Below are 21679 nucleotides of genomic sequence, written 5' to 3'. Positions count from 1 at the left end.
TCTTTGTTGACGTCTGCATGTGTTCTCTGTGGACAGCTCCAACCAGCTTAGCTTTGGTGTTAGGAAGGGGATTCCCATTTACCTCCTGGTGTGGCACAGTGGTAAAGCTTGCTTTCCTCTTCTGGTAGCTGCATATTAACTCTCACGATTCATTATGCTTTAATATTCTAATACAGTTCACATGACTAAAAAATCCATTACGATGAAGTGCTTTTTTTTAAAGAATGGCCATTGTGTGATCGGGTTTTCCATCACTGAATCCAATACATTTTCCTGCCTTAGGAGCTGTAGGTGGCACTGTGGTACTATCTTTGAGTCCCTTGTATGTTTTCTTCGACAACCCCTCCCTCCCCAAATGAATGTTCTAAACACCGTGGTTTAGAGATCTTGACTGATAGTTCAGATGAAACTTTTCCCACAATTTTTGACCAGCTGTACAAGTGATATTTTACTTTGGCGAGTTATAATTTATTTCCACTGCTCACAGTGATGGTTTTAGCATAGTAAGCAGGTGATTCTTGGAAAATAGAAGTTTGCAGCCAGACACTGAGGACTCTTCCCCCGCATTCAGAGTCCAGATCTCATTTTATTCTGGGGATTGAGGTGTTTGGTATTGCGTGCAGGAGTTTGAGTTCAGTTGTCTCCTTCTTGTCTGTTATTACCTTGGCTTTTTCTCTTAATTAGTAAGTCTCTTTTTATTCATGAAGATTTTTATCTTTTTAGGTAATATTCTTTTAGTAAATGGTACAGCATGTGGAGAGATAAAAATCACAGATTTTGGTCTTTCCAAGATCATGGATGATGATAGCTACAATTCAGTGGATGGCATGGAGCTCACGTCACAAGGTGCTGGTACTTATTGGTAGGTATCTGGGAGATCTGTCAGGTTGGCTGGTGGTGTGGCTGTGCTATACTGAAGTGTTGATAATTAATAGTTAATATCTACATCCTTTCTGCTTGGGCAATAATACTATAAATATAACCCAAAGCAGATTTTCCTCCCCAAAAGTTACTGTCTTTTCAGCAGTTTGACTCTTTTTTTTTTAATATATTTTATTGATTTTTTACAGAGAGGAAGGGAGAGAGATAGAGAGTTAGAAACATCGATGAGAGAGAAACATCGATCAGCCGCCTCCTGCACATCTCCCACTGGGGATGTGCCCGCAACCCAGGTACATGCCCTTGACCGGAATCGAACCCGGGACCCTTCAGTCCGCAGGCCGACACTCTATCCACTGAGCCAAACCGGTTTTGGCAGCAGTTTGACTCTTACATTTATGTTTATGTCTTAATATTTCTTTCCTTTCTTGAAAATCATTGAGAGAGAGATTCTGTGTGGCCAGGTGGATGAGTTGTGTGTTTCCCTCCGTAGGGTTGACCCTAGTGAGTAGGTAGAGAAAGAGGTTGCTCATTTGTGTATCAGGAATGGCCCTAAATTCTTTTCAGTACAAATGCAGGTCTCTCTCTTCAGGGGTTAATGGGCTGAAGGATTTGTTTCCAGAGTTGCCCGAGGATGATGGATTCTCAAGAACTAAGAAATTCTAAAGATCAGTATGTAATCAGGATGTAAAAAGCAACCCTTAACATCTAAACAGGAAAAAGTTTGCAGTTTGCCCAGAAATTTATCCATCTCTCTCAGCCACGTTCTAAAAAGTTTTGAGCCACGTTTTCCCCCTCTATTGTCACTCATCTCTCCCCATCCACCCTACCCAGCTGCCTGTTCTGTGACCATCCTACTTCTGCCTAGTATAACTTTTGACAGTGAGAACCATGCAAGATACCTACAGCTCAGGCATTTAACTTTATTTTTGTAAATGTGTGTTAACAGAGCTGCCTTTTCACATCTGTGTGATTCTGAACATGAAGGAAGCTTCTAGTAGCAGCACAAAGGGATGGCTAACACGTGCTATTATACCCCAGTGTCAGTTGGTAGATCACTTGTTTGAGACTAAAGAATAGTTAGTGACTGTCTGGGAATGAAGGTGTTGATCTGAAGCAGACAGAGAAGAGCGGGGGAATATCTTTTACAACAAGTAGGATCGACCCTGTTCTCATCAGTCTGATCATATTTAAGTTATGTGCATTAAAGAACCAATCAAATCCTGCTTTAAAAAAACTCACAAAATTTCTAATGTTTCTCATTGTTGTGGAGATGGTATCTATCGTGAAAATTAGTCACTAATTAAAACTTTTGAGATTCCAGGTTTAAAATAGAAGCTACAGTTACAGTGTTTATTCACTATGGTGGTTATTGTGGGTTAGTGTTCCTGTCACTAAATGATACAGAAATATCTGCTGTTGGAAATTTTGGAAACAGATCCATACCTCTGCTGTATAAATTCACTGGAACTTAAATTTGAGCTCTTTGTTTGATAATGTGTTCTTTTAAAAGGTGGAGCCTTTTCACGTTTAGTTAGTTTTCTCATTGCTACCTATTGCTATATTTGCTAAGCTATAAAAAGTCAGTGGTTGGAATTTAAATAAAAATTATATGGTGCTTGGGATGTGCTTCAAGGCAACCTGAGAAGTGGAGAGGGATATATATGAATAAGGATTCAGTGAGTGTTGGTAGATACTAAAGCTAGATGACGATTACTTGGGGGTTCATTTTACTATTCTTTCTACTTTGGGTTATATTTGAGGTATTTTGTGGGTTTTTTTAATAGTAAAAAGCAAGGTAGAGAGGAGCTACTGAGAAAGTTAAATGTTAAGGGTTTCTATGAAAGTTTTAAAAGTCTCCATATTGATAGAAACATTGTCATAATCACCATCCTCAATATATCATCCTCTATAATGTCCCAGAGAGCTACAGATAGACAGGAGGACATAATTCTAAGTGACTATGTAGTATTTTGTTGTTCTAGAATTATTCTACATTGAATACTACTTTTAAGTAAGTGACCTGTAGACTAGGCCTTGAGGATCATTTTTCTCTGAGGATTATATCATCATGGAATATGCAGCTATGTTTTGTGTTGTTGTTGTTTTTTAATTTTTAGTGTAGTGTTATAAAACTGTCATCGACTCTTCCTCCCAAAGTCCTTGATAGGGAATCAGAATGCTTATTATTTTCAGTATTTGAGGGAAGAACTAGTTTATTTCTTCATTTACAGATGGAGGAAACTGAGACCTAGAAAGTGATTTGCCAGACTTCTATTAAGTGGCAATGTCTTTTGTATTCTAAATATTTTGCTAAATTATTACTGTTCATATGGACAAGTTCAACAACTTCTGTTCTTTCCCACCACCTCCACAAAAAAAGTTATAAATACATTAAAATGATCATTTAGAATAAAAATTCTATTTGTTATATATCTAATATCATATTTGTTTTATGTGTTAAAGAGTCAAGAACCATGAAAACTAGGGAAGATTTTAGCACTTGGAAGAGCTGTTTTTATTTTTATTTTTTAAAATATATTTTTTTATTGATTTCAGAGAGGAAGGGAAAGGGAGAGAGAGAAATATCAATGATGAGAAAGAATCACTGATCAGCTGCCTCCTGCATGCCCCCCACTGGGAATCGAGCCTGCAACCCAGGCATGTGCCCTTGGCCAGAATCGAACCCGGGACCCTTCATTCCACAGGCCTGTGCTCTATCCACTGAACCAAACCAGCTAGGGCGAGCTGTTTTTAAAATAAATTATGTTTTCTATATTGTTTCTGTGCCATCCCCCCCCCCCCCCTTTGTGAGTTCCATATCTGTATTTTCATTTCTCAATGTGTGTTTTGGCTAAAAATTTTTATTGTGAAATAGTAATCTAGGCCAGTGGTCTTAATCATCCAAAAATGTCTGTTAAAAATAATAAATGAGAAACAACATGAAACTAAACTTCTTTTTTTAAAAAAAGAAAGCCCATCATCTGAACATTTTCTGCCTCTCAACTCTTGTGGTTCCCTTCAAGCTAAAATTTAGATTTTTATACCAAAGCATAGCAAGCTTTAAAATAGTTTTTCACAGAATTGATTTTGCCAGCATGAAATCTGCAGAAATCAATCTGTTATCTACAGAATTCCACCTTCCAGCTGTGCCATGGCTAAGACTCCGGGCAATGAGTAGAGCATATTTGTTTGGTTTCCTAAATGCCAAGAGGCACTTACCGTCCGTACCATACAATTTGGTGTGGTTGGCTGTCCAGCTAGTCTTTTTAGAGGCCAGGGGTGGATGGGGAGGGAAGGAATTCAGATGAGGATTGAGTTGTTCTAACAACTAGTTTGTTTAGCTTTTTTTGCACTGTTAGTCTTCTAGTAATCCCCTGATCACCTTTAAAGTGGGAGATGTAAAATATCTTTTGATAATAGGGACTTCGGTGCCACTATTGATTATATATTGTAGTTATTTCCAGTCCAGATTACCCAAAGAAGCTACATTAAGAAGAGAGCCATTCTCCTCAGAGATTTCTTCTGGGTCCTGAAATCATTGGGACTTTTAAAATAGTTATTTTACCAACATCTTCAGCCAACATGAAAGGAAACCGACACCACCTCTGGTTATATTGATGCAGCTATTATAAAAGGGAGTGCACATCATTTATGCCCCACCCCTTAAACCTTTGTTGAATGACTACTTATATTAGGGACAACCCTGGGAAAGGAGGCTGGAGTGGGTGAAATAGGAACCAGAGAGAATATTTACCTCTCTCAGTGAGTAGAGAAATGTATTTTAAGTTTTCATAGGACATTACTGCCTTTTTATTTTAGAGTGTCTTTTCATCAACTTTCTCCAGCTAGGTCTAAGTTGCTTTTTCAGCTGTTAAAATTCAGATATTTTCATTTCCAACAAGGTGTTTACCTTTGCCTGTACATGTCTTAGATTTATACAGTCACTTTTCTGAGAATTCTTATTTCCCTCTTTTCCCAGGTATTTACCACCAGAGTGTTTTGTGGTTGGGAAAGAACCACCAAAGATCTCAAATAAAGTTGATGTCTGGTCAGTGGGTGTGATCTTCTACCAGTGTCTTTATGGAAGGAAGGTAAGGAAGAAGGTCAGATGTTTTGGCTTGACTTCTGTCTTGGGTGGTACATGTACAGAATGGTATGGTGTGGATTATTCTGTTGGGGTTAATCATTGGATTATACAAAACGGAATATTGAAAGTTGTGGTTTGAACAAAATACAGAATAATAATAGCTTTATGTATAAGCAGAAATTTTCGACCCTAGAGCACTTAATGAATTCTGCTGGGACTCATGTGGAAACATGTATTCTTTGCTGTTCTCAGTTAGATCCAGGATATGTTTTGGTTCTAATAATATGCTATAGGGAATTATGTGAAATAGTTTACTAAAGTATACTATCTTCCCAGGAGCCATTCTTAAGGGTCCCCAAACTTGAAACTTGAAATATTGGCAGGGCCCTTTATTCCCAACCACCCCATTAGTTAAAGCTATTATTAATAAAAGCATGCTTTATATTTCTATACTGGGAGGTGGTGTCAGAAAGTATTCATTGTCTCTTACCTCTGATCAAAGTGACATATCATTAGAACAAGTAATAACCTAGGTAGTAAAGTATAACCTAATGAATTTTCACACTTGTTTTTTCCTTGTGAGCACACTATCTTATAAATGTATGTATTAGGATCCAGCTGTGTATTTCTACTCCTATTTCTGCTGTCAGTGTGTCTGCATGTTTCAGTGCTCTCCTCAAGCTGTGGGTATAAGCCATTTGGGAGTTCTGCAACTCTCCTGGACTCTTAGTATTTTCATTACAATCCCCAGACCAAGCTCCTTTTAACTTCCTTTTTAACTTCCTGTTTTCTTTCTTTATTCCACTTCTCTAGTTGGGAAGCTACTCAGAACTAGGAGGGGTTAATTATTGCAGTACTTATATTCTGATAATGTGGAAGTGTTGAACTTTTAATTCAGCTTTCAGCTTCCTCTTTAACTTCTTGATTTCTTTGTTTATTTATCCCACTTCTCTAATCAGGAAGCTATTCAGAACTAGGAGGGGTTAATTATCACTTATTCTCTGGTAATGTGGAGGTGCTGAGCTCTTAATTTAGGTTTCAGCTTCCTCTTTAGCTTCTTGTTTTCTTTGTTTATTTATCCCACTTCTCTAATCCAAACTAGGAGGGTTATTTATCATTTGTACTCTGGTAATGTGGTTATCCAGGAAGAGTTGTTTGGTGATCTATAAGTAGAAACACCTGTAGAAGTGACACTAGGACTTAACCTAATTTTTCAGAGTTTACTAGAAAATGGCAGTCTGAGGCACAGATAAAGCCCGCTAAGTAGCCCCAATTCTATTGTTGTTTTTAAAAATATATTTTTATTGATTTCAGAGAGGAAGGGAGAGAGATAGAAACATCAGTGATGAGAGAAAACCACCCATCAGCTGCCTCCTGCATGCCCCCCACTAGGGAACAATCCCGTAACCCAGGCATGTGCCCTTGGCTGGAATCGAACCCTGGTTCCTTCAGTCCACAGGCCGATGCTCTGTCCACTGAGCCAAACTGTCTAGGGCCTGTTTAGTTTTTTTTTCCCCCTCCCCCAAGTCTGGCCTTACCCCTTCTACTCTTTCACTTTTCTATCTCTTTTTATCTGTGTCTTGGGCCTGCTAGTGTCACACATGTATTGCTTAAGCCCTTAAGTATCACTCAGGGCAAAAGAGGTTGCTGGTTCCTGCTCTGCATCTTCTTTTTCTTTGCTGTAAGCAAAGCTTAGCAGAGGATGACACAGCAGATCTGCCCCTGGTTTCAACTCTGCCTTAACCTAGATGTTGGACTGTGAGCAAATCATTTAAGCTCTGAGCCTTTTGCACCCTTTATCTGTAAAAATGAGAGAGTTCATGCCCTAGCTGGTTTGGCTCAGTGGATAGAGCGTCAGCCTGCGGACTGAGGGGTCCTGGGTTCAATTCCAGCCAAGGGCACATGCCTGGGTTGCGGGCTCGATTCCCAGTGGGGGGCGTGCAGGAGGCAGCTGATCGATGATTCTCTGTCATCATTGATGTTTCTCTCTCCCCCTCTCCTTTCCTCTCTGAAATCAATAAAATACATTTTTTTTAAAAATGAGAGAGTTCAAGGAGATTATCTCCAAAGTTCCCTATAGCAATTCTTTTTAAAATATATATATATTTTATTGATTTTTTACAGAGAGGAAGGGAGATAGATAGTTAGAAACATTGATCAGCTGCCTCCTGCACGTCTCCTACTGGGGATGTGCCCACAACCCAGGTACATACCCTTGACCGGAATCGAACCTGGGACCTTTCAGTCCGCAGGCCGACGCTCTATCCACTGAGCCAAACCGGTTTCGGCTCCTATAGCAATTCTTAAGATGTCTTCTCTGCTCCTCCCAGGAATTTTGAATTGTTCTCTTATTTTAACCAGAGGCCCACCTTTGTTTATTTTTATTTTTATATGACAGCCTTTTGGCCATAACCAGTCCCAGCAAGACATTCTGCAAGAAAATACTATTCTTAAAGCTACTGAAGTGCAGTTTCCTCCAAAGCCAGTAGTAACACCTGAAGCAAAGGTAAGTTCTGACCAAATTGGCCAGCAGAAATTACTGCTTTGCTTTTTGTATTATTTCTCTGGGCAATAGTGGATGGGTTTTTAGTACAAAATTTAAGTAATTAAAACACCCTCTTCCTTCTAAATGTGTATTTCTCCAACCCCTACCCTTCTCTCCTCCCACAATAAGTATTTATTGAGTGCCTATTACACAGTAGACAGTGCTACAGCCTAACCGGCGTGGCTCAGTGGTTGAGCATCGACCCATGAACCAGGAGGTTGCCGGTTAGATTCCGGGTCAGGGCACATGCCTGGGTTGCAGGCTCGATCCCCATGCAGGAGGCAGCCGATCCATGATTCTCTCTCATCGATGTTTCTGTCTCTCCCCTGTTCCTCTCTGAAATCAATAAAAATATATTTCAAAAAGAAAATGAACTACACAGATAAGGTCCCTGCCCTTAAGGAGTCTGCATCCAACTAGTTGAGACAAACAATAACTAAAAATGATACAGTTCAGATGGTGATAAATGTTATGAAGAAAATAAATCAGAGTAAGGGGGTGAAGTGGGAACCCTTTTGATGGCATGATGAGGGAAGGCCTCAGTGATGATGGGAGGTTTTGAGCCGTCTTGAATGATGTGAAGGTGGGGGGCCATGTACAGATTTGGGAGAAGAATATTCTGAGCAGAGAAAAGTGAGTAAAGCTTAGATGTGAGTGTGAGCTTAGCAGGTCCACAGTGAGGGCAGAGCAGAGGGGAGAGTGGTAGGAGAGACAGCAGGGCATATTGTGAACTGATGGGAAGCAGTTGAAGGTTTTAATCAGGGCAACTATGTGATCGGATTGCTGTTTCAAAAGCCTTTACTGGCAGCTATATAGAGAGAAAATTCAAGATGTAAGTTTATTTGACTAGTGTCCAATCCAAGAAAACCTATTTAATTCCAGTTCCAGATATTTCACTAAGGAAGGGTTTTTTTGTTTGTGTTTTCTTTTAATGCTCTACCTGATGATATGCAAGAGAGTGGAAAGAAGAGAGAGAGAGAGAGAGAGAGAGAGAGAGAGAGAGAGAGAGAGGGAAATATTGATGTGAGAAAGAACATTAATTGGTTGCCTTCCGTATGTGCCCTGACTGACCGGGGATCAAACCCACCAGCTAGGTATGTGCCCCCATGAGAATGGAACCCACAGCCTTTTGGTATAAGGGATGATGCTCTAACCAACTGAGCCACACCGGCTAGGGCAAGAAAGGCTTATTTTTTAATTGATTTTAGAGAGAGGAAAGGAGAGAGGGGGAGAGACAGAGAGAGAAAGAAAAACATCAATGTGAGAGAAACATTGATTGCCCCCCGCATACCCCTTCTGGGGGCATATTCCTTGACTAGGAATAGAACCAGCAACTTTTTGGTACACGGGGCACTCAACCAATTGAGCCACACCAGCCAGGGCAGAAGATTTATTTTTAAAGATCAAGGATCATATGTTCACTTTTGTGAATTTGTTTTTATCTTCCAAATGCTTTAATCAAGTAATTACCTCTAGATGTCCTTTATTTTGAAAACAGGATTGGTATTATACTTTTGTGTTTTATTAATTAAACATGGGGGGGGTAGAAAAGCATTCATTCATTTCATGTTTTAGATTTTTAGAAATACTTTATTTTTTAGAACAATTTTAGATTTACAACAAATTTGAGTGGAAAATAGAGTTTCTATATATTCCCTGTCCGCTCCCCTCCACCACCGCGCCCCTCATCCCCCTCATCCTCCCCCCCCCACACAGACAGACACACACACACATACACACACACACACACAGCCTTTCCCACTGTCAACAGCCTGCACCAGCACGGTACATTTGTTAAAATCAGAGAACCTCCGTGGAGATACCATTATCACCCTCAAGTAAAGTAGACTTTGGTTGATGGTATTTTAGATTTTTAAAAATTGATTCACTTATTTAAAATAATTATAAGACTTTGATTAAAAAGAACTGTCTGGTGAAAAAGATAGATCATCTACTTCTTGAAGAACAGACTACATAGCCTTTCATACCTAATGCCAAGGAAACCTCTGTGTTAGTAGTAAATTAGGATTCTAATCAAACCCAACTCACAGGATGTCTTTATGCCTTTATGTCTCTTGGGGAGACAAGTCCTATCCGGGTTTTCCTTTACTACTTAGGTATGTGTCCACTCGTTTGCTTAACGATCTTTCGGGGAAGAATGAGATACACAGGGGAGGCATTTACCAACCTGTGGCACATTGTGGTGTTAGTGTTGGTCTCCTCACCCTCACAATTCCCACTTCCTCGGGAAGGTCACATGAGGCCATGGATTGTGGATGCAGGACCATGAATGTAGATTGTGCCCACGCAAACCAGCCAAGGCAAAGGGAGTTTTCTGTGTTGGTCTGTGTGCTTTGGGGGCAGAGGTATTTAGAGGTCATGCCCATTCCCCCTCAGGAATGGCTCATCCGCCTCCCTCTGGGAAGGAGTCAGTGACCACAGAGAGGCCCTGCTGCCAGTGCGCCTCCTTCCCTGGTCTCCTGCAGGTCTGCACGGCAGGTCCAGGAAGGACTCTGGCAGCTGCTTGGGAACCTCAGGCTTCCCTCTTGGGGCACCAGGTTCCCTGCTTCAGGCTTGCTTCAAGAAACTTTCCTTTCAGGCATTTATTCGGCGATGCTTGGCCTACCGAAAGGAGGACCGCATCGATGTCCAGCAGCTGGCCTGTGACCCCTACTTGCTGCCTCACATCCGAAAGTCGGTCTCCACAAGTAGCCCTGCTGGAGCTGCTATTGCATCAACCTCCGGGGTGTCCAATAACAGTTCTTCGAATTGAGACCCACTCCTAGGCCACAGACTGTTCAACACACACAGTGGACAAATGGCATTCAGCAGCGGGTTTGGAACATAGCGAATCCGAATGGATCTCATGAAACCTGTACCAGGTGCTTTTATTTTCTTGCTTTTTTCCCATCCATAGAGCATGACAGCATCGATTCTCATTGAGGAGAAACCTTGGGCACCTCTGGCCAGGCCTCGTAGGAAAAGGCCCCGCCCGAGGTTCCGGCGTCAACGGCCACTGCGTGTGGCTGCTCTGAGTGAGGAAAAAAATTAAAAAGAAAAACTGGTTCCATGTACTGTGAACTTGAAAACATGCAGACTCAGGGGGGTCCCTGATGCAGTGCTTCAGATGAAGAATGTGGACTTGAAAATACAGACTGGGCTAGTCCAGTGTCTATATTTAAACTTGTTCTTTTCTTTTAATAAAGTTTAGGTAACATCTCCTGAAAAGCTTGTAGCACAAAGGCTCAGCTGGGGATGGTGTTTGACTTCGGAGGAAAAAAGTTGCTATTGCCCGTTAAAGGCACTAGAGTTAGTGTTTTATCCCTAAATAATTTCAATTTTTAAAAACATGCAGCTTCCCTCCCCCCTTTTTTATTTTTGAAGAATACATTTGGTCACAAAGTGAAACCCGTATTAGCAAGTACGTGGCAATGTTCATTCCAATCAGATGCAGCTTTCTCCTCCGTCTGGTCTCCTGTGTGCAATTGCTTCCCTGTGTCAGTAGGGAAACATTGAGTGGGAGTACTGAGATGTGTGGGCTTTTGCCATTGGACAAAGAATGAGGTTAGAAGACTGCAGCTTGGGTCTCTCTAGGTTTTCAACTATTTCTTCACAATTTGAACACTTGACGGTTATCCCTTTTAATTTATTTGAAGTGCTATTTTTTTAAATAAAGGTTCATCTGTCCATGCAGTCCTCTTGGATTCTCTGAATGTAGTAACTCGCAACTGTTCCAAAGGCAGGCAGAAAACGGGCTGGGCAGCCAAATCCAGTGCCCCAGGGATCAGGAGTCCTACCCACAGTCTCTGTGTGCTCGCTAAATGGTGCACATTACTTGTTAACCACAATATCAAAACTCGATCAGCACATAAGCTTTCCTCTGTTAGATCTTTTGGCAGGAAATAACCTCCAACCTCTAAATTTCGTGGGTGTGTGCTGGTGTGTGTGTCTGTGTGCATGTGCACACCTACTTTGTCTAACTCACTTTAATAGATGCACTAAGTGGAGGTAAAACATAATCTCAAGGGAAATAGGTATTTCAAATATGGACTCTTTTTGGAACGAATATTTTTTTTAATGTGGCTGTTTCTGAGATGTGATCAACTGAAGATGGAGCTAAAATGGGTGCTGCGTGGCCCTACCGTGCCCTTGAAACAGCAGAGCACTCGGCAGTGGAGAGAGGAGGCCAGAGCCCGAACATGTGGTAGCCAGCTTGGAATGTTACTGACATATGTGGCAAAAGGGCTCAGCCAGAAATATTTAAAGATGCAGCATTCAGGCATGCGAGTTCCCTGGGCAGGGGGAGGGGAGTCAGGAAGGGTAGAGAGCTCTCAACTAACTCAAGACTCTAGTGTTTCTTTTATATGTGATAAATGCCACTGGTGACATGTTTCTTAGGGCCTTTGTTTGTTCTGTGAACCTGCCCCTCGCCCCAGTATCAGGCCGTCTTAAGGGAAGCGGAGTTCCAAATTGGAGAGACATGTGAGTAGGTATCATCCTGTGGACTCTGAATGGAAGGAAGTCAGCCCCAGAGCCCCTGGTGCCGCCAACTTTCTAAAGCTGTTTTATTGCAGTGTATATTTATACACACGTGCACATAAACACACAGACAAATTTCTGTGCACACATGATGTGTGTGTAAAATACCTTTTTTAACCATTACAATCAAGCTACAAAGCAGAGTACCCAGGGGATCTCAGAGGTTGAGCACAATGCCAAAAGGATGGTGTCTGCACATGAAGAGATGAAGTTGACACTAGATTTAAATTTACTCCGAATATTAAATTCTGTTCCTCTTTTCCTCCCTCTCACTCAATAATCTTGTAAAAATTTTTAACTTTTTTAGCAGTTGAAGAAATGCTGCATCTTTAAGCTTTCCCTCTAACTTCCTGCCTCCTTTTTCCGCATGGGCTACACGAAGCTGCAGGACTTTACTTACCTTTTCTACCTGGTCCTGAAGAAGGGATGCCCTCTCTCCTTGCTTTCGTTGAGTCTAGGGCCTAGTTGAAGCTGCCTGGGCTCGGTTGAGTCTGGGCAAGGCCTCTTTCCACTGCATGGACCAGCCCCAGAAAACATGCAGAAGGTGGACCGTTACCAGACTTTTAAATAGCCAGTGAAATCACTAAGTGGGGTTCTTCCACGATATATTTTGTTAATATGGGTTTCACTTTTTCCAAGGATAATCCCTTATTGCCATGATGTTGATTTACTTTAAACTGATTTTTTAAATGTGTATTAATTTGTAATGAAATCCAGCCAGACTGTTCTGGCCTTTCCCAATCTGGGGGGTGGGGAGGATATTAAAATAAGTTTTAAGAAGTGAATTTCCCAGCCTCTTGATTTTACTCTAGTTCAAACAGCCCTAACCATCTAGGGTGTAGCTAAGGAGTCCTGGCAGCTGGCTGAGACCCAGTGGACATCACAGGCATGATGGGAATGTGTTGATTCGTGCAACACCTTTTGCACCTCGGATGTGCTAACAGCTATGCTTCTGGGTGGGAATATAGCAGAGAACAGACAGGGAAGGCACAGCCATCAGTTCACAATCCAGGGGTGAAGGCACTGGGCCCCAGGAAGGGCTGGAATATGGGGGTCTGAGGGGACGGAATTGAGCTCTGAATTATCCATTGTGAGCTTTAAATGGGGATTCACCATGGAGAGCCATATGCACCCCACTTCTGTGGCTGATCTGAACAGGTCTGCTATAATTTTAGGTTTGTTTCCCTGTTTCCTGCTAGTCCAGGAAAGACAGGTTTTCCTCCAGCTGAGAAGATTAGCAGTCAGGGAGCTCTTGTGTTTCTTAATTTAGAAAATAGCTCTCTTTAAACATAGTAAATATAGTTGCCTCCTGTAATCTTAGAGCTAGAAGTGAGCTGCGGGTCCAGCTCCTTGCTTCTAAGAAGGCAAAGTTTACAACTAGCTTGCCCCACCTTGGCGATTGTTTTTCTTTTTTCTGAGAATCCTTTCCCCCTTATTCATCATCCTAATTGCCCACACTCTCTTTGTTTGTAATTTAAGTCTGCCTGGGGTAAGAGGGGGTGGGGGCATGGGGCACAACTACCTGGGGTATGGGGAGCCCCTCTTCCTAAAATTAGCTGTTCTCTCTTGTCTTATGGCAGAATCACCTAGTGGTTAAGAGCCTGGGCTTTAGAATTAGATTCAAATCCCACCTCTGCAAGCTTCTGGGGTAGCTCCTTGCATGGTTATATTACAGAGTAGAAATAAGGTTTGTAAAGTACCTGATACATAAGAGGGAATTTTTTTTTTTTTAAAGTGGTTTAAAAGGATCACAAGAGCCCAGCCGTCGTGGCTCAGTGGTTGAGCTTCTACTTACGAACCAGGACGTTATGGTTCGATTCCCAGTCAGGGCATATGTCCCGGTTGCGGGCTCGATCCTCAATGTGGGGCATGCAGAAGCAGCCAGTCAGTGATTCTCATCATTGAAGTTTCTCTGTCTCCTCCCTTCCTCTCTGAAATCAATAAAAAATATTTTGAAAATAAATAAATAAAAAGATCACAAGATCCAGTAAGTGGGATTGCCGGTCCTGGGAGGCCCAAGTTTGCTGGTTGGGGTTCAGAGCCTTTCTACTTCCAGACTATCAGGAGATCCTTCTGTCTTCGGTAAGTGATGCAGACCTTTTGGGAGCCTTAAACCCTCTGGCTTGAGACTAATATCAACCTCTATCCTATGAGGTCAGCAGTCTCTTAACCCGGGCCCAGGATTACTTCCCTCTGAGTCTGGAAGGAGCATCTCCTAGGCCGGTGAGGCCCCAGGCCAGCAGCATCAGCATCACTTGGGAACCTGTGAGGATGCACGTTCTCAGCCCTGCCCTGCCCCACCCCACCCCACCCCAGCATTCTCTCTGTCCCCCAGGTGGCATGGGCACTGATGGTCACAAGTCCTGCAGAACTTCCTATGAGGGTGGGGCCATCAGAGAGGGTGGCTATCAGGCCTTGTCTAAACTTATCCCTCTGGAAGAGAGATGACTTTTATTTTCTGTTAGGAATAAAAATCTAAGCTCTGGGCTGTCCTAGGACTGATGTCATACATACGCTCCTCTATGGGGAGCCCCAAGAGGACCCCTACACCACATCCTTTGCTACCTAAACAATACACTCAAGAATCATTCACTCCTTTGAGCAAAGCTTCTTACCTTTGGCCTTTTCTTAAAATAAAACAACTTGCCGTACCTTCTCGTGTATTAATTTATTACATTTTTCTTTTACCCGAGGGACCCAGAGCTGCAGGACAAAGCTGAGACCTGGGTCTGCTTATGAAGCCAGCCTGGCAGTCTGGCTCAGGGGTGAAGAGAGCCCAGGAGGGGACTGCAGCTTTTTGGAAGGGTTGGGAAGGAGAGAGTATAGAGGTTGCAGGGAGAGGAAGGTTAGGAGGGAGTGGGTAGTGGCTGTTGCTGAGCTCTGCAGGTGGGCTGGGGGAACCTGCCAGCGGCTGGGAAAACTGTCCGGCCAGGGAGCAGGTCTGAGACCTGGTGGGGGCAGGGAGTACAAGGGCCCTATTGTGCTGGGGGAGCTCAGCAGGGGCCCTAGACAGTCTGGAGTCAGCAAAGGGGTGTGTGTGTGTGGGAGGGGCTGGGCAAGAGACCCGTGGTTCCAAGGGGTCAAAGAGCAGCTGGCTGGCTAACAAGGCCCCATCCACCCCTGGCCGTGGGTCAGGCCTCCTGGCTGTGGAGGTAAGTGCCCAGCTAGAGAACTATGGTAACCTCAGCCTCCTTTACGCCTCCAAGCACAGTCTGCATCTGTGGCGGTCCTGTGCTGCCCAAGCCTTTTCATCCTGAAGGCAGCTTGGGGAGGGGTTGCAGAGGGCAGGATCAGCAAGGGTAGGGGATCTAGCACTAGTGCTTTCAGGGAAGGTTCTCAGCTGTGCTTCTTCACAACCCCAGCACAGGCAAGATGGGAGCGTTTCGCTGACTTTACAGATGAGGAAACAGGCTCAGAGAGACTTGGTGCCTGGTAGTAGGTAGAGCAGGATTGAATGGGGATGGACTGCAGGCTTGAAAATACAGTGGGGCCTTGACTTACGAGTGTCCCGACTAACGAGTTTTCGAGATACGAGCCATCTCTCGGCCGATTTTTTGCTTTGAGTTGCGAACTAAAATTCGGGTTACGAGTCAGCTTCAGATACCCCACCGTTAGTTGGTGCAGTGAACGTCACAGTGGACGCCACAACATCAGCCTGGCATCACGTGTCTCACTTGTTCACTTTTGATTTGACATATGAGTAATTTGAGTTACGAGCTCCGTCACGGAACGAATTAAACTTGTAAGTCAAGGCCCCACTGTAGGTGGATTCTGAGTTCCATCCTGGGGCGGACACTGCTGTGGGGGATGGCTGCACCTCGGCTCCAGCTGGAGGCATATCTGACCCTAATCCAGGGCTCCACTCCCCAGGCTGCCTTCACTCCATACCTCCCCTCCCTCATGGCTAGCCCTTGGAAATCTGGAGACCCAACTGGCCCGGGCAGCAGCCCAGCCTCGCAGTGCTGGCTGGAACTGAACTTTGAGAAAATGGGGACATGGCTTCCTGGAGTATTCCTGTTTCAGGTTCCCTAAGCCATCTGATCTTGTCATCTTGCTTTACAGATGAAGCTACAGTGCTGCCCCATGCCAACCCTGTTCCTGTGTCCTAATTGGCGGGTGGTGGAATTGAATCCTCTGCCTTGACTTCTTTGTGGTTTCTGTAAGGCTTGAACGGGGCGGGAGATGTTTTCGGCAGCCCCAGCTCTATCAGTGGATAGAGCGTCAGCCCTCAGACTGAAGGGTCCCAGGTTCAAGGGCACGTACCTTGGTTGCAGGCTTGATCCCAGGTCCTGGCTGGGGCACATGGGGGAGGCAACCAGCTGATACGTCTCTGTCTCTCCCCATCCCTTCCACTCTCTCTAAAAATCAATGGAAAAATATCCTCGGGTGAGGATTAACAAACAAAAAAATAATAATTAAAAATAAATAAAATCTAACTTAGAAAAAAAAAGATTTTTCAGCAACTGAAAGAGTAAAATGCAGAGGGTGTTACACCAGATGCCTCCTCCCTGTCACAGGGGCCCCTGGAGTGAAGTTTGTGGACATAGGAGGCCTCTCAGTGCAAGTAGCAGCCTGATCCTAGAAGGAAGCCTGTCCTAGAGGCAGACCCGAGCCTGTGCCTTAAGGGAACGCCGCCCCCGTAGCTTAGTGGTTGAGCCTCAACCTATGAACCTAGTTGCCTGCAGGGGGCAGTGAGAGAGAACTATTGATTGGCTGCCTCCTGCACGCCCCCTATTGGGGATCGAGATCACAACTGGGGCATGTTCCCTGACCGGCAACTGAACCATGACCTGATTCATGGGTTGACGCTCAACCACTGAGCAACCCGGCCGGGCTCCTATAACATCTTGAAAAGAGGTAGATGCAGAAGCCCCCAGACCAGCCAGAGCTATGGACTAGAGTAGCCTTAACTCCTGGCTCAGCCCGTCCTCAGGGCAAGGACAGGCTTGGAGGAACTGTAACTCCAGGTGGCAGCGGGCCCTGTGGAGCAGACAGGGTGATGTGACACCCCTCTCCCTTGCTCCAACACCAGTTGGGTGGGCACTGGAAGGTTCTGGGAACTACATCCCACCCAATTGCAACTGACTCCTCAGCTCAGCGCAGCCTGTGCCTCAGGCCAATCTCTGCCCATCTCTGCTCCCCTGGTGGCCAGCTTGCTCCCGACCTGACCTGCCAAAGCCTCCGGGTGAGGATGCTGGAGACAGTCCATTTGTGACCCCTGCTGCAGCTTGGGCTCAACTAACTCAGCCTGTCCCTGCTGACGGGCGCAGACATTACCTTGTGACTTCTCCACTTGGAAATGCTTGTCCAAACTCCGAGCTCACAGGGAGGAAGGCAGCACGTATGGCCTACCAGAAGCGATCTCGAGGTAATTCTTTCCTACCCCTTGGGAGAGAAAAGGCTGGGACTTGGAGCCCTTTTAAAGAAAGTCTAGCCTGGCGGGCGCACCAAGAGGTTGTTGGTCAGGGCACATTTCCTGGTTGCAGGCTTGATCCCCAGCAGGGAGCATGCAGGAGGCAGCCAAATGATATTGATGATGTATCTCTCTCATTGATGTTTCTATCTCCCTCTCCCTTCCTCTCTAAAATCAATGGAAACTTTTTTTTTTTCTTTTTAATAAAGGAAGTCTAATATAGGTCTTGGGCTGAAAGTGAGTGGATACAAACTTGGCAGCCCTCCTGGGGAGTGGAGGGTGGAGGCGGGCTTCTAGGTGTCCTCCAGCTAAAGGGTGAAGGGAAAGAATGTGGGGAAATGGGCAGAATTTTTCTCAGGTTATATTTGTGGCCATCATGGGGCAGACTAGTCAGGAAAAGACAGGCCAGCCATAAATTTCCCCAGTAATGTGGATGCCAAAAAAATAGTTCCTTTAGGTTCACTGATTGTCCCAATGTCATACAAACTGGAAGAGGTAGAGCCAAACCTTGAAACTTCTTCCCTCTTTAGCCCAGTCTCTCTGGGATCCTCAGGGCTGAGGACAATGGGGTAGCCACATCAAATCAGAGGGCAGATTTCCTGAGTGCAGAGCTGAGGGTTTGAGTGGCAGGAACCCAGGGAGAGAGTAGAGAGGGTGGGACCCTCCAGGCCAGCCCAGAACTCAGCCAGGCTTGGCTTGGGAAGGGTGATGGTAGGGAAAATCTTAGATGCCCTTTGGGGTTCGCCCCTTTTTTCTAGTTGCCTCGGTAAGGACTGACCATATCTCTCTCATATCCTCCGGCCCTGGCCATCCAATTGCATTCTTCCTGTCTTGTGTTCGCCTTTCCTAAGCTGTGTTGTAGGTGTGACCTGATAGCGGTGTCTAGGGGCAATTGCTCTGCTCCTCGGGCACCTCTGGCTGGAGAGGCCACCAAGCTCAGAACCAGGAAAGAGGAGCCTAATGTGAGAGGAACCCTGGGGACAGGGAGTAACGACACCAAAACATGTATGGCAAAGGGCACCTGAGACTCAGGAGAGAAGTGACTTGCCTGGGGACACGGGACTTGCTTGGGGTTAGCGAATGGCAGAACTGGAATTCCAGCCCCCAGGCCTGGACTGGTCCCACTGCCCCATGCTGGGCTATTTACAGACCAGCTTTAATTCATCAGCCAAAGTGAGCATGAGATGCTTCTACCAGGGTTCGTTGACACTTCAGAATACCGCTTGTGTGTATATAGTGAACCTGGAGGTGTTCAGGCAGGAGGGGGAGCTGTATTGTTCTCTTGGGCAAAGGCAAACACTCTGTGGCAATCCCGATAAAACTGCCCTGAGCAGCAAACATGGACAGTGGGGGGCAGGGGGAAGCAAGAAGGATCAAGAGTAAGGAGCAAGAGACACACCTAATGTCCAAAAGGCCAAGGAAGATGGGGAGCCGGGAGGGGCCATAGCATCATCCCCTTGTATGGAATGTTCACTTTTCAGGACAATGTGGGAACTGCTGCCCCATTTACAAATAGGAATTGGGAACTCAGAGAGAGCTGAGGAGCTCACCGAACAAAACGAGTAAGTGTGAGAGCCAGGGTTCCAGTCTGCTCCTTCCACTGACCTGGTTTGATGGAATCAGCAGATCCATCTGTCCTGCATTTAACAGTCAGTGTCTGACTGTTATCGATTCCACTATAGCAAACGCGATCTTGGCAGAAATTCCCTGGACCAGGCCGTAGAGTTCACCGAGTCCCCAACAGCTGGCCTGACACCTGGCACATACGAATGGCTGTTCCCTGAGCTTTAAAAAGAATGGTGATGAAGTTGTGGCATGGAGGGTCCTGGCCCTTCTGTGGAAGTAGATGAGGGTCTGGGTGCTGCTGAGGGGTCCCTCTGAAAGCCCCACCCCTCCCAACACCCAACATGCCTGCAGACTGTGACTATGTTCCCTTGACAAGGGATCCTGCACCGGATCTTTAAGCAGTGGGGGACTGGGCTGGGATCACCACAGGGAGAATTGCCCACATGTGGCCCAGCTCTTTGTCCTGCGAGTTAAAGATCTAAGACAGATGGTGGCCGCAGATGTGGTCCCAGACAGACAATCAGCAGAATACAATGTGTAACCCCGGCTGGCTGACCAGGAAGTCTCCTCCTCGACAGAGACCTGACCAGGGTGTCAGAGTCAGAGGAGCAAACCTTAGCCCCTGCTAGTGAAACACACTTTCATGCTCCTCAGCCCTTGAGTGGCAGTTTCTCTGCCTGGGATGTGGCAAAAATTGTGTCTGTTTTCCCCACTAAACAAAATTCTTCTGGGCTGCTACCTGGTTTACTCATCTTTGCTTCCCTAGCAGCTAGCACAGGGCTAGCAAACGGGTGGTTGTTGAGTTTTCCCCGGGGAAATGAAGAAAGGAGAGGGCATTTGTGTGCCGGGCACCCTGGACTGGTGCTGGCAAATCGTGGACTTTCTGGACTCCCATCATTCAGTGGTGATGTCTGGTAGTTGACTTCTGCCCTGCTGTTGGAAGGAATGCCAAAACCTACTCAGGCTGGTGGGGCAGGGCCATCCAACCCTGTGCCAGAACCTTGGGAGCCCTGCCCGAGCTCCCCTTCTGAGGAAAGGGGGGATTTAGTGAGGGCTGTGGCCAGCACTTCCAGCGATAAGTGAGCTCATAGAAGCCTGCAAGTTGACTTTGGGAAGACATCCTGTTTTTTGGCTGCTCAAGACAGGGAAAAAGTCAGCAGCTTAGCTAAAGCTGGCAAATCTTCAGACCCTTTGTAGATAACAGGAGAAATGTGCAAAAGGGGGCCGAGAGGAGCCTCTCTGAGACAGCCCCAGCATGGCCAGTGGCCTGCAGAGCCCTGAGGTCCCAACACACCACATGGAGAAGGTCTGTTCCAAAGTGCTTCCGTGAAGCATCCGTCACCAGCAGGGACGCGGCCCAGCTGGCTGTGGAGTGCCACCAGCTTCTTTGGCCTGGTTGCTAACCATATTTTAGGGCAAAAGTGCAGATAGTGGGAACCTTTCCAGGGTATTTCAGTGGGTGCTCTCTCTGGGGCCCTGCATCCTCTGTACTTGCCAAGAATCTCAGTTCAGCCCTGACTGGTTTGGCTCAGTGGATAGAGCGTCGGCCTGCGGACTGAGGGGTCCCGGGTTTGATTCCGGTCAAGGGCATGTACCTTGGTTGCGGCCACATCCCCAGTGGGAGGTGTGCGGGAGGCGGCTGATCGATGTTTCTCTTTCATCGATGTTTCTAACTCTCTATCCCTCTCCCTTCCTCTCTGTAAAAAAATCAATAATATATATATATTTTTTTAAAAAAAGAATCTCAGTTCAGCAAAGAAGGGAAGAGCTAAGTGAGCATCTCTGGTCCCACACCCTGGCTGCAGACATGGGGAAAGATTTACCAAAGGCAATAGTAGAAAGAAAAAAAAAAAGAGGGGGGGAATTTTTTTTAATTTGTTATTTCCAAAAATAGCACCGAGGTGGACTACACAGGAAACAATAAAACTTATATTAGTTCCATCGTGTTTTTATTTGATTACCCGTGGTGGGAGAACATGAATCTTCTCTGCATTTAGGGCCTCTAAATGTCTATGGCTCTGCGAGATCCCTGGTGACCTGTTGCATAATACGGAATGGTTGTGGATTGTCTTCCCTTTTATGAAATTTCCATTTGGTCCTTAGCGACCAGCCAGCCATCCCCTTGCTGGTGAGAGTGATGTCTGTCTTCCGGGGCATCGCTCCATGTAATAGCACTACACCCCTCCGTGCCAGGCACGCTGGCAGGGGTTACACAAACGCGGCAACACGACGTGCAAAAGTTTGCGCTCCAGCCACGGTAAGGGGGCCTTGCCTCCCCCTCCCCCAACCTTCTACCCGGTGGCCGAGCTCTGAGCTCCACCCCTTCCCACCAGACCGGAGGAGGGGTCCTGCGGGGCTGGAAGGTAGCGGCTGCTCGGCTGCCGAAGACTTCGGCGGAGAGAGGCGGGACAGAGGGGCCGGAGGCCCGGGTGTGGCCGCCTGGGGCAGCCGCGCGCCCCCGCCCCCGCCCCCGCCCCCGACCTCGACCTCGCAGTCCCCGTCCCGCCACGAAGGTTGCGGAAAGTTTTGCTTCCCCCGCCCGCGCCAGCCGGGAGTCGTGACGCAGCGTCTGGGGCTTCCAGCCCGGGCCCGAGAGCAGCGGGAAGGCGAGGCGGACAGAGAGGGAATGGGGCAACGAGAGAGCGCG

The 21679-nt window shown here is 45.8% G+C and overlaps 1 protein-coding gene across 9 annotated transcripts in view; it reads left to right on the top strand.

Annotated features, from left to right (window-relative positions):
• The window catches only part of TLK2 (tousled like kinase 2), an 82420-nt gene extending 69582 nt beyond the window's left edge, over nt 1–12838 (top strand). For 8 of the 9 annotated variants that reach the window (XM_023756766.1, XM_023756770.1, XM_023756769.1 and 5 more), the window contains 4 exons: nt 724–862; nt 4862–4973; nt 7368–7475; nt 10114–12838. In XM_023756766.1, the coding sequence (XP_023612534.1) occupies nt 724–862; nt 4862–4973; nt 7368–7475; nt 10114–10287 (533 nt within the window). In that variant the 3' untranslated portion in view covers nt 10288–12838. The remainder of the gene's footprint in view (nt 1–723; nt 863–4861; nt 4974–7367; nt 7476–10113) is intronic. The other variant, XM_023756772.1, reaches the window with a different exon arrangement.
• The last annotated feature ends 8841 nt before the right edge of the window (nt 12839–21679 follow it).

Source organism: Myotis lucifugus, unplaced genomic scaffold, assembly GCF_000147115.1.
Source record: "Myotis lucifugus unplaced genomic scaffold, Myoluc2.0 scaffold_99, whole genome shotgun sequence".
NCBI lineage: Eukaryota > Metazoa > Chordata > Mammalia > Chiroptera > Vespertilionidae > Myotis > Myotis lucifugus.
This window is presented reverse-complemented; position numbering and strand designations above follow the sequence as displayed.